At 42.4% G+C, this 18,570-nt stretch overlaps 1 protein-coding gene across 4 annotated transcripts in view; it reads left to right on the top strand.

Annotated features, from left to right (window-relative positions):
- LOC135378331 (F-actin-uncapping protein LRRC16A-like) overlaps nt 1-18,570 on the top strand; it is an 83,000-nt gene that overhangs the window by 54,230 nt on the left and 10,200 nt on the right. For 2 of the 4 annotated variants that reach the window (XM_064611344.1, XM_064611340.1), the window contains 13 exons: nt 295-411; nt 509-571; nt 649-761; nt 854-941; nt 1,870-1,998; nt 5,727-5,747; nt 6,733-6,802; nt 6,902-6,961; nt 7,076-7,295; nt 8,887-9,030; nt 16,607-16,767; nt 16,875-17,029; nt 17,152-17,461. In XM_064611344.1, the coding sequence (XP_064467414.1) occupies nt 295-411; nt 509-571; nt 649-761; nt 854-941; nt 1,870-1,998; nt 5,727-5,747; nt 6,733-6,802; nt 6,902-6,961; nt 7,076-7,295; nt 8,887-9,030; nt 16,607-16,767; nt 16,875-17,029; nt 17,152-17,461 (1,651 nt within the window). The remainder of the gene's footprint in view (nt 1-294; nt 412-508; nt 572-648; nt 762-853; nt 942-1,869; nt 1,999-5,726; nt 5,748-6,732; nt 6,803-6,901; nt 6,962-7,075; nt 7,296-8,886; nt 9,031-16,606; nt 16,768-16,874; nt 17,030-17,151; nt 17,462-18,570) is intronic. The other 2 variants (XM_064611341.1, XM_064611343.1) reach the window with 2 other exon arrangements.

The raw sequence follows: 18,570 nt of genomic DNA, 5'->3' as shown, positions 1-18,570 counted from the left end.
GAAGCCCACTTGCAGAATGGCGATAGCGATACCTCGCTTAAGTACTATTCGAAAATTTCGAACACTGAAAATAGGTTGCGAATATCATTCGAATAGCATCAGCTCTACTTATTACACATAGATAAAAACTTCAATGTGAATGCCAGCATTCCCCCTTAATGTAATGGTTTTGCCTGTCATTGAATCTCTATCACAATTTGGTAGGGATGTTATTTATTATTGTTATTTGTTTTTCTTGGCAGTTTTGTGTTGTGCATTATCCATTGGTGAAATAATTTATGTGTCTGATTACAGCTGCTTACTCGCCTCCATGAGGTTGTATTGCAGCAGGAAGAAGCTGGGAACCCAATTGAGATTAAATTACAGAGCTGTGTCGATGAAATGGAAAGAACTGTGAATGCTTACCTCAAGGTTGGTTTATGATTCTGGTGGCTCATTGCATGTTGCATATCTTTATTTGTGTCTTATCGTTGGTAGGTCATTAATGCTTCGCTTATTTGCTCAATAGGGCACTGCAGCCAACATGCTCAAATGTGTTGAAGACCAGTGTCCTACTATCATGTCAGATGAGGTATGCATTTTGCTTATATGCTGGTTGATTCCAAACATAATTAATGAGCTTGTTTCATTGCATTGTTCTCCAAACAGAAAGTCCGTAAAGATGTTGAAGACATCTGTTGCGAACGGGGTTGCTTCCCACAGGAACTTCTGCAGCGATCGTTACTTGATCAAGCAGGCACGGACATTCTTAACAGGGTTAGGTAGGCAGTGTATATAACTTTATGTGCTTACATTCTCATGAAGTGGATAGCATCTGACCTCCTTCTGTTTTGTGTGTTCTTCCCTTGGCCAGCGAGATCAACTTGACAATTGCTGCTCATGTTTCGGATCGGATTGTTGATGAAGTCATTGAATCTTTGCCCCGTAGCCACAGAGACCTTGTAAGTATTGGTAGTTTTGTGAGCTACTACTGTTTATTTCAGTTATTACAAGTACCATGGTGTAAGTTCTCGACAGCTTGGTGGGAACCGTGAGTCATGCTCTCTGCTATTCAGCTTACGTTACTTCTATCAGCACTCCGGGGAGTACAAAAAAGAAAGACAACAAATTTATTCATAAGGCTAGTGCAAATATTGGGGGTGGCTGAAACATATTTTCTCACAATGGTAAGTGTTCAGGTGTCATGGTTCACTAGAAGAACCAATTTGTAGCGGAGTTGTAAAACTTGCATCATCATCATAATTATAATAATAACTACATGATAGATGAAGTTAGAGACAATAGGAGAGTATTTGGCTCTGGCATGATCTGTGGAGTACAGAGAGCAATTTACTTTTGCAACAGTTCTTGTTCAAAGAAACAAAAACTTTATTTTGACAATGATTACGGTGTTTCATCATTAGAGGCAATCATCTAACGCATTGTTCGCGGTAATTTGTAATTTTGCAGTTTGTAATAGCTCTTTCTAAGCTATTACCATTGTAATAGGAGCGTATTTTGTAGTATAGTTCGGTAAATCCAACATGCACTTTCTGTTTATGGCAGACAAAAAAAAAAAAAGTTACATTGATTATACACATTTCTGAGTTCAGTGCAGGAGATTATGAAATTTTAATTGAAATAAATTTAAAGTAACTTGCAGTACGTGGCAAATACGTTGTTGATCGCCTGTTTTTCCATAGCGTGCTTTTCTATTAAAATTTTCTGACATGGTTACTGAAACACCCTGTAGATGGTCTCTACTGTCCCAATGTGCTATTATAATAGATCACATCTGTCAGGTCAGCGAATGCTATGCTTTGAGGAGTTGTTCTCACCGGAGATTACTGTGATATTTCACTGAGTGCTCGATTGATGTACCTGTTACAGGTTGACAAACTAAACAAACAACGAAGCTCTACACCAGATGTCTTACGCAGTGGTCTGCGACCAGAGAGTCATGGAATGGACTCCCATATGGACAGGGACAGCATTAGTGAGAGTTCGGACTCTCCGTTGGTAAGTTGCCTTCGTGTCATGTTACCTTGATCCACTTCTGATATCTTGTAGAAGCATGACATGTATGCGGTCGTTAGAAAAGTCACTAAGATCTTTTAGTTGAGTTGATTAAAGGAAAGTATTAGACCTGATATTTTACCAGTGGTGGTGAAAGAAGAAAAAGTAGTTTAAGAAACAGAAAAGTAAAAATATCTGGTGTTAAATATTTGTTGTACAATAGACTTGCTTGTAGTATAGGTCTGTATTATGGACTTGCTCCTACGTACGTAGATTATAGCACTGCTAAACCTTGAAGAGTTTACTTGGGTACTCATTCTTCATGTTGAAGCTTTTCTGTTTGCAGCCGTATGCTGATGCAGTGTGATTGACCTCACGAATTTCACGTGCATGTATGCTTGCTTTTTCACTCTGCTTCTTCACTCTTGCATTTAGCTTGTTTGGCTTGTCTTCATTTTCCCATTAATTTGTACCACTGTTTCATAACACTCATCGGATAATAATTCCTTTTCATGTAAGCTCTGTTCCAAATTCATAAAATGGATTGCCATGTAGTATCGACTAAACGCATGAGTGAAAAACAAACAAAAAATGTAAACGAACAAAACAGAAGGTGAAGAAAATGGCAAGTTGGCACCTTACTGTCCTGAGTGCCATGACCTGGTGTCTTTAAAGGTGGACGGAGGGGGCCCTCTGAAGCCCTGTCGGCCTGGTGGTGGAGCCTCTTGACCACAGGTGCCTTCTCTCCCCCTGACTTCCATTATCCCCTGTTAATGCTTAAAGGCAGACTGCATTCAAATGCAGTTTTTGATTTTGCTGTATTAGTTTTGACCTGGACTTTACTCACATTTCAAAAGTATTTGCACAAAACTGTTTGTGCAAATGTGCCATTTTCTCTATGGCACTTAAAATTTGGCGACACCACGTTGTGGTTTCATTCCTTTGTGTTACGGTGCCGAGTTTTGCTGTAGCTATACACATTCTTATTGGAGATCAATATTGGTTTGAAAATAAAATGCAGTGTGGAGTCTGCCTTTAACCATGCCTCCATCATGGTCTGTATATCTCTCCCTGTCATGTCTGTATTGGCCCCCTTTCTTTATCTTTTTGTATTAAAGCGTGAGGCCGGATTAGGAACTGCCACAAACTATGTGCGCTTTTCACATTTTTCAAAAGTTGCATCACTGTGGCTGGGTGAGCTTGCTGCCGCTTCACGCTTTCTGTCTGCGATAAATCTACACAGTGTAGTGGGATCCCTTCACTTCTCATAGGTCAGGAATGTGGTAGTTCTGTGCACTACACTTTGTTAGTGGTGTGAACATCCATTAAATCGAAATGCTTGCCTTGAAAGAAAAAACACCAAAAGCACTACAAGGGATTGTTTTACGACAACTGCTTTTGTTTTTGTACTTGCTTTGTATGTGTTCGTTTTTGTTGTTAATCATCTTAATCACAAAGTTTTGTTTTGATGTTTGATATAGCTTATGTGTTTTGTGTTAATTGCAATTTATGTGGCCTGTTAGTATGCTTAGTTTTTCCTGTGTCGTCTTGTCTCTGCATTACTGTATGTGAGAACACCAACGGGGTGCAAGAAAATGTGGTTTGTTGTGCCTGCAGATTATCTGTAGGGTTCCTGGTTTTCGGAGTTTATCATTTTTGAGACCTCCGGAAATGTGGCAAAAATGAACCCAAAAACGAATTACAGTGACACAACATTGAATGGGCTGGTAACATTATGAAATAACAGGATAACTTCTGTTTGTCAGCTACACCTGCCACATTTCTGGAGGTCTCAAAAAATATAAACTCCGAAAACCAGGAACCCTAATTATCTGACAACGCTTTGATGCGCGCACACACCTCAGAAAGCTATGGTTGGGACACAGTTTACAATGTTGTATGACTTCTTTATATTGAACATGAGTAGCACTCACCATGTTAAAAATATAAATGCTTAGAAGACAGCATGGGATAGGCAATGGTTGCAGGGTTACTAAGGTAGGAATATGTGTCCTTCATAATATAACCCATGATTTTCTACATGCCAAGCATAAAAGCTACCACGTCCCTGCAGTAATGCAAAGTGGCATTCTAAGAAAATTAGTACGCTCGAATTTTTTGTGTCCACTTTCAAGACCTTTACTTTTCTACAGAAATTTTAAACTTTCCCAGGTAATACTTACAGATTATGCCATGCCCTGCATTTTGCTGAGTATCAAGCCCATTATTAGTACACAATCCTAACCAAAAGACTCAGAACAAGAAAAAAGACAAATCATCTAGTATCTGTTGAATTAGTGAGGGAATAAAGAATTATGGATGGTGTGAAGGCAAAGTTTTTTCCCCCCTCATTCCACTGTATTTTCCGATAGCCTCATTTTGACGGGGGGGAAAAAAATCCTGCTAAATCCCCGTGTAATTCAGGACTCACGGTGTTGCTGCCACTCGGTTTCCTGTGAGGTAGCTCACCCACTTGCTGTGTTATAGATGCTGTACTTATTAGTTGTAAAGGTCATGCAACTAGAGAGGCACATCAGTTATCTGCGGAGAAATATGGATGTGTTTGGAAACGTGTGCAGACACTTCATGTAGAGGGCTTCATGTTTTCAGATTTTAGTTTTGGTTTGACTTGGTGGAGCTTTCTTTTCTTTTGGTTTATGCCTTCGTTTAGTTTTTTCTCTCTTTAGGTGTGTATATTGGTACTTTCTGTTTTGCATGCCGGTATCAAGTGTGTTTACTGTTAAGTGTGCTAGTGAGAACAGTAGGTCTGGAGGATCCTAAACCCTGTAGCTTTCTTCACACTGTGTGCACCCATAAATCAGGGACCCTCTCAGAAATATAAGCCAACTGTTAATTGTATAGTTTCCCGATTCCCATTCCCTTATGTACTCCTAATAGTATTTTACTGACTTTGCATTGACACAAGCTGACCTCTGCTTGTTTTCTATTAAAGCACATGACTTTTGTGACCTGAAAAAAGTTTTGGTGCTGCTCTTTTTTTTAAGCACCTCAGCAAGTTAAATCAGTGTAGCTTTTTGTAATCCATTTGAACAAAACTGTCTGAGCCCCTGGTGAAGCGTAGTGTACGAACAAAAGAAAAAAAAAAAGACAGTAACTTGAGAATAGTTGAAACACTGCTGATGTGTTGGCAGTAGTTCTGAGGTAGGAAGATGTGGTGGGAGAGACAAAAGCTATGCGGCAAGCCGTTAGTTCTTGGCCAGCGAATTGCAAGGGGAAATGTGGGAACTGCAGATTATGCAAATTTTCCCCTTGTTGGCATTTTTTTTTTTCTGTCGCAGAATAGAAGTGCGGAAATTGTGCAAGCCGATATGGCACATCCCTTGTCACAGTCGGGCCTCGAGCCTCTAAATTTAATGATCATTAGTTGCCTATGTTCACAAATGGATTTTTAGAAAAATTCTATTTCTCTGATGCTTAGGTCTCATTGCAAGTGATAAAATGGGAGGTACTCAATGTTTTTTTCTTTACAAATTTTTGGTTTACATTACAAAGTTCCTGGTCCTTCCACCCCTAGAACTGAGCAAGCACAAAGTTAATACCTATGGACGTGAAAAATCTAGGAGAGTACTTTGTGAGATTGCGGACTCGAAATTGTCCTTTTCCATTGTAGTCTTGTCTGAGTATTAGTTTAGTGCTATGTATGCTTGTGTATAATACTCTAGAGTGGCTACTAAAGCAATGATCCTCTCTGTTCTTTCTACCAACTGCAGCAGTTGGCGTGGTTGAATTTAGTAAGTATTAGGTGTACATGACTTGTTGTGCATGATGCTGCTGCTCTGTGTTTTATAGTGGACTGTGGCATGACAGTACAAGCTGAAATAGAGCTATGCTGTTTTGCAATATGTTCTGAATTGACCTGTGAGAATTTCATGTACTTGCCGTTGCTAAATTGTACCGAACTTTGATACCGAAATGAAAACTACTGTGAAAATATGAGTACTAGTACTACACGGTGCTTACATTATACATGTTTACATCTTTAGCATATCTCGAGATGTAGGTTCTGTGACTTACGCTGATGCCACTAGCCTCAGCTGTCTCGTGACGTAAAGCCATAAATTATCATTATCAAGGATTACATGCACAGTTAATTATAGATCGAGATAAATATCATGGACAAACTTAAACCATTAGCCATTTGGTTACAAGAGACAGTGATACTTAATGTATTACATGCTATGTCCAGAGCATGCTCCAACACTGTAGAACTGATCATAAACTCACTCTTGCAGACAGATAATCTCAAAACCCATTTATTGGTAACCTCGATCTTCTGAGTTTTATTTCCTTTCTTTCCTTTGTCATGAAAATTTACTCCCAGATGATGCAGTATAAATAACTACAACATGCGCTGAGCATTGCTGCCTGTATAGTATTACATTTTTTAGTGTAATACACAATATTGTAATTTGTGCTGTCAACTAGTATTTTATTTTATGCTCTTTAGCTTAAATACAAGTTGCTGCTTTGATACATTATCTGCTGCATGTGGGCCAGGCTACTGTCATGCTGTTTCCATAGCTTTTTGCCCATACCCCCAGACCACATTGGTAGAGAAATATGCAATTGAAGATGAGTGGTAAAGATGAACAGCATAACTGTCCATGACCAAATTATATTTTTAACTGAGTGTATGTATGTTCGAAAAAGAAAGGAAAGAGTGCTACTGGAATTGAATACAATGTGCAAAACTACAAAGCTGAAATGTTTCCTCAGGCCACCCCAAAGCTGCAAGTGAAAAGAAAGAGTATGCACTCCAGGAAGTTAAGACCTCAGTCTGTCGTAGGTACGTGGTTTTGTAGTTGTCTACTCATAGAGCATGTGCCATCAAAGTGCTTAATCTGTTTAAGCGATGTGTTTACGAACTCCAAATATTTGCACACAGACAGTGTAGAAGGAATTGCGGCTGACTGCATACCAGATCTACTACCTAAAGATTCTGAAGGTTAGTTACACGTGACATTGCCATAAAGAAACCCCCAAACTGCTATGAAGGGGTGTACTACTACTAGAAAGAGGAACTAATATTGTAGAGGGGCTCCTTTTTTTCTTTTTTTAGCGGATAGCCTTCCTAATCTGTCTCCGACGTCGGAAAAGCTTGAGCACCTTGGAAAGGCTCGGCCACGACGACCCAAGACACATGCGCCAACACGACCGTGTCTACCGACAGGCGAAAGCAGAGATGATTTGCACACCCTGGTTGAGGGCCTCGATTCATTCTTCAAGGGTCATCCTTCATCCTCTACCCCTACCCTTTCTCCTGACTCGGAGGAGATGAGGCAAGTGACTGGGCAACCATTTGCATTTATGCATACTTAGAGCCTTATGTTGTATGGTGAAGCTTGGTAAAACCTGTTTTTACCCCCCAATTTGCAACATCATTACTTGGGGTAAAACCCGAAAAACAAACTTGCCAAGGGGCAAATTCAGCCAACGATATGGGTACTTGAGAACGCTAACCTCGTCTTCAGCACAGCTGCTCAGTCTCCTGCGTTCATCTAAAGTGCGAGAAGCACTTTTTCTTATTTTCTGCTCAATATCGCCTTATTTCACCCTATTTTACAGCTCCTGAAATAAAACCTGCTTTTTGCCTCTCCTTTCCCCTCCTCTCCCCTACTCTCCTCCCCTCCCACCCCACGCAATTTTCAAAAAGCATAAAACCCGAAAACACAAGGCTCTGTGTGTACCACTTAATTAATCTAAATAGTTTTCAAGTCCAAAGGTGAAATTGCACATAAAGTATGAAGTCCAAGCTGTGTCAGACTCAGGACGAAAAAAACTGTCAGATTTGGGTGTAGTGAACGCTGCTAAACTAGGAAAGGAAACTAAGGTTGTTTTCTGGGCTGTACTACCAAGACACAGGGCCTAAGACAAATGGTTGTTCCAGGGCCTGTCTGCCAACCAACAATATTCAAGGGTTGTAGCGTTTCAATGGTGCCTTCTGCAAAAAATTGTTTTTATTACTTCATTTACAGAATTTTGGCTCAATATCCTCCAAAATTGTTTATGCTTTGGAAGTTACTCAAATTTTCAATTTGCAGTTATGTGCCATATAAGCTTTCTTACATCTGGCTTCACTGAGTCATATAGTATGGCATGCTGATCGCACCCAAGTTTTAATTAGACAAAACTAACAACTCCCTGCAATTAAAGGGATAGTGGCACTTGTGCGTATCTTGTGACCCACTGTACTGTATTTCTTTGCATCCCTCACCATGCTGTATTGTTTGAGGGAGTCTAGTTTCAGATTTGTAGAGCTTAGACTTTGTTGAGCATACGCAGGAAGCATGCTGTAGAATAAGGAGTTTTGCAGCAGCTCTCCTTCGCTGTGTTCCAGCATGCCTGGTAATGCTGGACAGTATAAGATGGATGGTCTTGCAGCATTTGTAAGCATGTAGTCTCTAACTGCGAGAACTAAGGCTGTTGCCTTGTTATACACATCCCTTGTGCGAGACCTGATGGTCACCATACTACGTACTACATTGCTGAAAATACATTGTTGCCACATTCTCAGTAAAAAAAATAAAAAATAAAAAACGAAAACGTTTCCTTGGAATTCTTGGAACATAGGAATGCCATCACTTAAGGTCCCTGGATTACTCACGTCCCAATAAGGTTCTGGTTAAAGTCTCTGGGGATTCTAACTGGTCCACCCTTCTGAACCAAGTGCACATGCCCGTCTCCATCCGCTGCCTGGGTGCTGCCCTGGAATAAACTCTGATGCTCCTGTGTTAGGGAAACTTTTGTTCACGACTGTATCATATCTTTATGCAACCTATTGAGCTGTACTTTAAAATGTGCACGTTATGTACAACAGCAAACACATTAACAGCAGTTAATAACATGCACTCTGCTTTTGTCTTTCTCTAGGCTAAGAAGCGACAGCAGCACTTCAGCAAGCAGCTCTATTTTGATAACAGATACTAAATCTCCAGATAAGGCGTTGGCTCAGGAAAAATCTAAGGACAAGACTTTGACTGAGAAGTCTGAGAATAAAGAGCCAGAAAAGAAAGGGTGAGAAAACATTTGCAAGCATTTCATGTGAAAAGCAGAATCGATAATGATCTTTGTTTCGTTGCTTCTGTTGTAAGTTGCACTAGCATAGCTAAGATCCTTAAAGGAGTACAGAGGGCCATCCAAAAAAATTTTAGATTAAGACGTCTGATGAAAGTGCGTGCGTCATTTTACTGAATAGCAAGAAAGGTTTTGATGTGTGCAATTTGTTTCCCAGAAAAAAAGTTGCATAAACATGGCTCCGCGCGTTCATCCTTAACTCGCCACTCCATGTATAACGAGGATGAGAATGTATGATGCCATGTCACTGTTCCTGGGAACTGTTCCTAGGAAAATCGTGCGTAAAATGAGGGATTCACAAGTCGGGGTATGCACTGGAACAACATGAAATGTCTTGTGACATGGGATAGCATTGACAGCACATACTACTTAGTTAACGGTTTAAGTTGATCATGCCATCTGCGTCCCATGGCATTCTTCAAGTGCAGCCACAGAGCTTTGGCTACTTTCCCCTTGTATTTAATGTGTAGTTAGTTAGGTAATCATGCATCCTTGACTTTTGTGTGAATCTTGCTTAGAAGTGATAAGTCATCTAACGCTTGTCTCGTCATTCTTACTTCGAAGCACTCTACTGCACTCTGGATATGGTTTGACTCGCGTGCGTCTGTAAGGTGACAACTACTCAGGGATCGGGACAGTTATTTTTTTCGGTGCGGTTCAAATTCAGGCTCAGGCATATTGGTTCGATTTGGCTTTAGCTCTGCAGCTGCGCAAAATATCGATTTGAACTGGTTTGAACCGGTTCAAATCGGTTCAAGAAAGTAGAATTTTGAGCAGATTGCCACGCACATCCTTACGATTCTCAAATAACACAAAAGTACTTTTGTTGTACGAACACAATAGCTGCAAGGAGAAAATACCTTGCGCACTTGGGTTGCAGTTTTGCTTTCTTCGGTTTCATATTTGTTTGGCAACGCGGCTCAATCCGCCGTGTAAATCGTACTTCCGATCTCCTACAACGCACATTATGTCTGAACCGTTTCGCGAACTGGTGACCACTTAAATTTATTTCGGTCCAGTTCCGGCTCAGTTCCGGTTCAGTTCAGCGCGAGAAAAATAGTCTTATAGTTCGGTTTAGTTCCGATTCAGCGGAAAATACGGGTTTTAGCGGATTTCGGTTCGGGTTCAGTTTTGGTTCCGATCCCTGCAACTGCTAGCACAGTTATGCAGCAAAATGATGGATGGTATGCTTTGACTGTGGGACACTGGATGATGTTAGTGACTTGAATGTCTATAGTTATGGTTCTGCGTTTTCGGCATTTATTCCTGGGGTGACTTGACGGTGTGTTTTTCGGCATTTTTGTGTTTTGTGAAATTCGAATATTTTTGGCATTTTAAAACGTTTGTGTCAGAAATAGATACCGAAAAATTGGCAGCTACAATCACTAGGGAAAATGACTATATATAGAGAGCAGCTTAGTAGGAGGACATTGAGAATGCAAAGAATTTCCTTTCCTTTCCTTTGTTGGAGGGTTCCACGTGTAATTGAACCCTCTTGACCCACTGATCAAAGCATTACAGCTGAAGGTTTTTCCCTGAACTAGAGGCTAGTAGCTCTGCAGGGCGGTACTGGCGTGTTCCACCTGGAAATGAGGTGAAGGAAAAATGAAAATGTGATGCCCCGGAGGAAGAAAAGTGCAATCGGGTACCGGCATTTTCACTCATGTAGCACCATATGCAATAATTCTGAGTTTTTCGGAATACATGTATAACGAATTTCGAAAAAAAAATATTAGGCGGGTGTTTTTCTGCATTTTTCGGCCAATGCGCCAACGCGTAACCTTAACTATAATGCACTGTTTCTAATTCAAGGTCAGAGAAGCATGGGGTCTTGTTGATTCGTCGCTGATTCGTCATGGATTCGATGTTGTTGATTTGTCCCTAAATGATGTGTTCACTGTTCCGAAATCAAGGTTCATAAATTGAGGAAGAAATATAAGGGAAGGTTTTTGTTCCAGGACTAACCATTCGCAAAGCGAGGGAATTCGTAGATCGAGGTTTCATAAATAGAGGGTTGACATGTTTAATGTGTTAATATGTTTAGTTACTATTTTATAATGACTACTATGCTATACAAAATGTAAAGTGTCTGCCAAAGTCTATGTGATGGGGGCAAACTTTAGAAGGGGGCAAACTTTAGAAGGGGATCAATAGGCTAAAGCATTACGCAGAACATCAGCTGTGAGAATGGCCAGGTTTAAGTCAACCAACGTCTGATGCTCATTTCACACCCTCTTACTCCCCGCTCTTACGCGCTGCCCCATTTTCATGCCTGGGTAATCGATTCTTGCAGCCTTTTCCAACCAACAAAAATTGCTGGGAGCATGGACTTAGTGTTGGCTTGTGATTGCGAGCCACTAGCTGTCTATTCTGTCGCAACTCATGCCCAATCCTCTTGATAGTTTGACCCAACACTGACCTATGATTTTAACTTAACAGATTTTGCCATTCTTTTTATTGCCTATTTTGGCATTTAGTTAGCCCATATTATACTGCATTTACTATTAGGTTAGCATTTTTTACTTATATCCTAGTTCAGGCTCACTCATACTATGCCGGGAGTCATCTTGTAGGTAATCACGTTCATCTATATCGGCAGCCCCTATAGTGTATGCATGCAATATGTAACGTACAGTATACGGGGTAGCTCCCAAGCCATCCCCATTCTGCTTGCAAAGATAAAAATTCTAGACTTGTTTTACCTCATGTGAGCTTTACATTACAGTTTTGTTTGCAGTTTTTGTTTTGATGCAGGAGCCAAACTAAAAAAAGAATATAGACCGCTATCCCGTGCCTTTGATCATACTATTCAAGTAGCACAATGCTGTTGTTTGCTCATTTTTCTTTGTGTCCATACCATGACTCCTAGATGAGCACTGACCTGATGGCTAACCAGCACCTGGCTGATTATAATTGTAGCATAATCCGTGAGTTTGCTGCAGCTTTGCACCACAGTACCCCACAACACTACCTCACAAACATCAAATTCATGCACACAAGGTTTGAGATACTAATTTGACCAGGGATTTCTATTCACCCACCAGTTTCAGGGTACAAACTGCTGCTTTTTCGAGCATGTGCACTCGCACCTTCAATTTTGACCCATGAGATGCTGTCCTTGCGCCCAGTACAGTGCAGTCTCATTAATGTTAATTTGAACTCTAACGGGACTAAATATCTGTTCGAATACAGCAGAGTTCGAACTAAGTGGAGCTGCTCTGAGTGAGGGCTTGATCCGCAGGCAGCGCATACTAGCTGCATCGGAGATGCGTCATGGCTCGGTAGGCCTTGCCGGAAATATGAGAGGCTCCTTCACTTCAAAATATTTTGTTGAAAGTAGAGAGGAACTCAGTGTTTAGTCGAAGAGACCGTTTATTGCGGTGATAATGAATAGGATAGAAGAACTGAAATATGGATAGAAGTCTGTCGCGTGCAGATGATGTCACGCAGCTGACGTCCGAGCCCTGCTCCCTCTTCATAGTTTTCCAACAAACTGGTGGGGCGCAATGAATGCAAAGCGTTGTTCCAGCTTGTGAAGGTGCCGCACTGGTTGTCGTAGAATGCCTCCATCTGGTAGCTTTATGTTGCAGGCTTGTACTAGGCCCATCTCTGCCAGGAGAAAGTGTCACAACACGAGCAAGGGGCCCTTGATTTATCAAATGGTCCCAAGAGCACCAGACTACTAGTGTCGGATGCAGTGCACCGTAGACGATGACCTGAAGGCTCTTCCACAACGTATTCACGCTGCCTCTTCCTTTCTGTGGTCCTTGTCCACCAATCGTGGCGTTTCTTGCGAACAATCTCTTTGGTCTCGAAGATGCTTTCTCCTGATGATTGGTCTCTGCTGAGAGCACGGTCACTCCTGCCAACGCCGGCACGTCCACCTCCCTTCTGCGTCGATAAAGCCGACCAAGGTTTTAGACGCGGCCTAAATGATGGCCTCCTTGAGGAGCCCGCCGTCCTATCTTGTAGACGTGGTTCGTTATACCTTTAGCTCTCTATGTTGTCATGTTCGTTCCTTGATCGTCTGCAACAATGCCTGAAGTAGTTTCCGGAGTACATTCTTGGTGGTCTCCGTTCCACTCGCTGGTCCTTGATGTCGTCATACTCTTCGTACTCATACGCCGTGCGAAGGTCATCTTGAAGGGTGCTCCCTGGTAGACCTCTAAGGCGACGGCAGAACCCTTAGTGAAAAAATCTCTGTATGGGTCCTTGCTGCTGCGGTAAGAGACGTCTGATGTCGGGAAGGTCTTCCGTCTCCTGTGGTGGTGGCCCTCTGCAGGTATTCGAGCGATGTGGTGTGGGGAACCAGCGTCCATGAAAATGACGCCAGCCTGCAGCATACGGATTTCCTGGAAGTTCTTCTCTATCGGGCACAGTCACGTTGGCCGTTTTGTGGCCTTGCTCTCAAATAACGACGTCGAGCTCTACCACCTCTCTCACTTACGCTGCGCATTACTCTTTGTGGGTTGTTGCCAGTGATGGACGTCTGCTGAATGAAGACGTCCCCATGGGTGTCGTTCCGGTTGGTGAATCCGTAGCCGTTCTTCACGTTGAACCATTTGACAGTTCCGTGCACTCGGTCGGCGAGCACAGGCTTTTTGACCGAGTCGCCCATGTTATGTGTCTTAGGTGCGCCAGGCTTATCCCTTTGCTGCTGGCCCCTCTGTACAGCAGCATGTACTGGGAGGGTCTCAGAAAAAAGCTGATCTAATTTGAGGCCCCCTATCTCCACCGTCTCATTAGATGTCACAAAAGGAAGTTGTCCAGGTCCTTCAGACGCTCCAGGTTCTTCACCTGTCAGTACATTCGTTGACGTAGGAGCCTTGCAGCATAATGTTGTAAGGTGCTTTCCTTCACATGCTTCGCAATTTTGTCTGAACGTGGATCGGCACATTTTGTCTACATGATATTTCTTTCTGCAACAAAAACAGGAACCAGACTTCTTCAATTTTAGAATCTAGTAGCACACTTTAAAGGGCCCCCGCACTCCCTTTCTGTGACTTTGTTATTGCTATTGCGGGTGCTGTGAACCATGTAAAATTTGCTGGCTACCATTTACGACCACATGTTGGTATTGTGCATTTTAAAGGGGTGATGTGCTGTGCTTTAGGGTTGTATATTTCATTCACTACAATCGCAGCGAAGCGCAATTAAATCCGTTAGTTGTCACTCTTTAAAGACCTACAATGAGGGTAGTAGCTGTTGGCAGGGACGAGCCATGGAGCGAAAGTGATAACAGCTTGACTGTCTGGAAGCGAAAGCTCAAGTGACCAGAAGAACTGGTGCGCGAGAGATGTGCGCGCCAAATGGTAGTTGTCATCGTTTTCCAACAGTAGCACATTTTAAAGGGCACCTGCACTCTCTTTCCGTGACTGTTATTGCTATTGCGGGTGCTGTGAACCATGTAGAATTCGCTGCCTAACATTTAGCACTTTGGTACTGATGGCCCACATGTTAGTATTGTGCATTTTAAAGAGGTGATATGCCGTGCTTTAGGTTTTATATTTCACTCACTAATATAAGCAACTAAAGGACCAATCCCTCGCATCACTAGTTCGAAAACCATAATGATAACAAAATAGTGTTCCGAAATTCACTGGGATTGTAGCATGGGTAGCCACGCAGCACCGGGCCCCTTTAATATATATGAATGCCCTCATATTGCTGGTGCCAATGTCAATGATAAGAAAAAACGTTTTAAACTTCACAGGGATTGCAGCAGTGGAGGCCGCAAAATTCGCAAAAAAGTAGCTCCAGACCCCCTTAATATGGACTAGTGCCCTTGTGTCGCTGGTGCCGAAGTCATGATAACAACAACAAAAAAAGTTTGGAAGTTCGCAGGGATTGCAGCAGTGGAGGCTGCAAAATTTGCAGAAAGTAGCACAATCACTTCACCTTCAAAGCCCATCACAGATCTCAGTTTGTTTCGCGATGTAAGCCCCCAATTATTATTATTATTAAAGCCCATCACACTGATTTCAACCTCAAAACGCATCACAGAAATTACAACTTCAAAGCTCATCATATTACATCATAGCCCTTCATTCAACCTCAGCATCACATCACCTCATAACCCTTCATTCAATCTCACGTCATTGCCCATGATGTGATGGTGAATGAGGTCGGTGAAGGCCATCATGAATGAATTCACCAACCTATGCTCATACCACACCCAACTTAGTGTGGTATGAGTTGTCTGGGATGAGTTATCTTGGTATGAGCTGGGTGGTCACCTTAAAACAGAGGCTTTCTTGCTTTGCCAACCGCAAGCGGCCTTGTTCCGCGTGTTTGTGCACGTCATTACGGTGATTTGTTCTTTGTTCCTCTTTTGGTACAAGTATCGCATTTGTCAGCAATGGCTTTATAAATAATAAGTACACTTAATGAGTAAACGTGTCCTTGACACTGCGGCACCGAACCGATTGGTGCACGGACAAGCGCATCCGGCAGGCCGGTGCGTAGTTGGGCGCGGCCAGGCAATCTCGTTCAAATGAACTGTTGCACCCATTCACATGTTCGAATCACTGGGCGTTTTCCCCCATTGAAATACACGACTTTCACGGGACCCAAGCAAAAGTTGTAGACCTCTCCCTGTTTACAAACAAATGACGTCAAACGGTACAACAGCGCCGCCACCTTGGTAGACTAGAACTGCTATATCAAAACATCAATAAGTCACAAGAAAGCCACGTTTAAATGTGGCTTCTCGTATCGTAAGATTTTTATGTAATTCCTTACATATTATTAGTTGTATGGCCTTGTTCTGCTCAATCTTCTGGAGCCTGAAGGGCACGAGTTTCTCTCGGACTGCACGTGGTGTCTCTATATAAAGCAAGCGAGTCGTAATATAAAAAAAAACACATTCCGCACAGGATTATGACATTGACTTTCAGACAAAGCAACTCTTCGGGTGAAGCCTTTTTTCTTTCCGCGGCGGACTGGGAATGGGAATGAAGACACGAAAGCGACTAAAAACGTGACCTCATTTGTGCGTACCACTAATACAAAGAAGCCACCTGTGACCTTCGGGAAGGAATACAGCTTTGTGAGACGGCGGTGTTCTCTATCCGCTCTATCAATTTCGATATATCTGCCAACGTCATCATTACGTCATGGTGACGTTTCTTCGGTAGAGGTCTATTGTCCGGAAGTTCGAATTGAGATATTTTTAATTAATGGGATTTCACTGTACTAGTACCAGTTCATCATTCTATACTAAGGGAATTGTTTACAAACTTCATGCTTGCAAACTTGAATGATTTCAATACATGCACCCAGATCATGATTACATCATGGATGATATTGTTCCTTCAAACCATAATCTTGTGCTCATATGCAGTGTCTCCACACTCGTGCACTCAATTTCGTCATTATATTTCTACTGTGAAGATGTGTGAGCGTAGTCAGTCATTTTCCAGAAGTGTGGTAGTAATAGGTGACTTCATCATTTTTAATACCACATGTCTCGTAAAAAAATAGAGCTGCTCAAAACGATTTTCTTTTTCTTCTCCAGATTTATGAAAGGCATTAGTAGCCTGTTCAGTAGAGTGTCATCTTCAGAGGCAACAGTCACGCAGAAGACTCGCCAGGAATCAAAAGAGACAACCATCACAACATCGGTCACTCGGACAAGGCAGGAGTGTGAAACGTTTTCTGAGAAGAAAGTAAATGGTGGTAGGTCAATATGCTGTAGTCTTGTTCTAGTGTTGTGTGGCATCCTGTACTGTTTCTCTTATGTAAGCCGAACATGAACCCTCATGTCATGTATCTATAACATCCAGAAGAAGTCACCGAAACTAAAGCTGTTGATGCCACTGCTTCAAGACTTTCTGCTGTGGAAAAATTTGGTTTGGGCCATGGCTCTGGACTTTTGGCAGAAATGAAGGCTCTTCAAGGCAAGAGGACCGCTGCAGGTGCAGGTGCACAAACAAAGGCTGTAAGTTCACCTTAGATTTAGTACCATATCACTGGTGCTCAGATGGGTTCCACATGCATTTTCAGACATAATTAGCTGCATGTATTCACTTTGAAGACTGATCTCGAAAACCTTTTTCCCAGGCCTCAGAAGAGAAATCTGGAAACATGGCAGAATCTCCCAAAGATCTGTCCCCTGCCGCCTTTCCGTCTATTCGGTTGAAGTCTACGGGGCTGGCAGATTCACTGCGGTCACCTACAGACTCGTTTCCAAAAGAGAAGGGTCCTGGAAGCCCAACCATTCTAGATGACCAGAGTCCCTCTTCACAGTCAGGCAGCACACCAGGGCACTCTCCTAAAGCGTTTGCAGCCCTCAAAGGGAAACCTCCGCCTCCAGTTGCTCCAAAGCCAAGGCCTAAATCCATGGTAGGAGGTGTGGAGTCCAGGCTATCCGGTAAGTTTGCAAGCACATGTCAGTCACTTAGGCAAACATCCACCACCCAAAAAGAAAAGGTAAGAGAGAGCCTTGGATAAGTTTGTTTCATTCTTAATACTTAATTACTAGAACCTGGGAACTCTGGAACTACATAGTAATGGTAAAGAGTAAGGTTTGTCCTCTTCCTTTTCTTGTTAGTTCCCCCTTGCATCTCTTCATCATCTTTACCTCACCCCCTGACAAGCAAGGAGAGTGTCTCTCGATGCCACTGAAGCCTAATAATACAGCTGAACAATACAGGATAACGGGATTGTTCAGCTTAGGCTTTCGACCCATGTAATAAGCTGCGTCTTAAAACGATGCCTTTACAATTTCCCAGAGAATTTTTGATGACATTGACACTCCACACTCCTAGAAGCCGCAGCACTATGCAGGCAGGGTTGCCAGATTTGGCAGCTTTGCATCAAATTGACTACTTTCTGGCTGATGTGCCCCTGAAATTTGGGCGATGGCGACTTGGCTATTTTCTGGCTATGTTGCGGACACCTCTTGGCACTGCATTTGAGACTTCTGTCTACGTAAATCTAAATGGTTTTCATCGTGGCGCCCTGTCAAATGCTGCAGTATAATCCATTCACTTTTCTCCCTCCCTTGATGTTCGCCGTTCTCTCCGTTCCGTTGATTGATTGATTCTCTTTGTGTGGGTAAAATTGATGCAGCAACACAGCACTGTGGTAATGGAACACGGAATGTAAAAACATGAATTAACATTATGCGAATTACCTTGAGCTTTCTGTTTGGTTGTACAGTGGCCACTACGCTCCATACATTCGACTCCGGACAAGTAATTCTATCTGAAAATGTTGTCTGCCTCAGGAACTTGACCTGAAGGTTTAACTATTAATTCAACACTGTGTATCGCTTATGCTCTGGTCCGAATTACAGCTCAGCGTTCATGGTGCAAGTACCTCAGAAGAGTTTAGCACATTCCGTGTGATGTCTGCATACCAGTGTTTACAGAATTGGCTACTTTTGGCTAGTTTCTTAGTGCATGCTGGCGACTTTTCAGGGTTTTGACCTAGCAGCCCTGTGCGCAAGTTGTCTTTGGTAGTACTAACAGCATGCAA

This window comes from Ornithodoros turicata, chromosome 1 (assembly GCF_037126465.1).
Source record: "Ornithodoros turicata isolate Travis chromosome 1, ASM3712646v1, whole genome shotgun sequence".
In the NCBI taxonomy this organism is placed as follows: domain Eukaryota; kingdom Metazoa; phylum Arthropoda; class Arachnida; order Ixodida; family Argasidae; genus Ornithodoros; species Ornithodoros turicata.
This window is presented reverse-complemented; position numbering and strand designations above follow the sequence as displayed.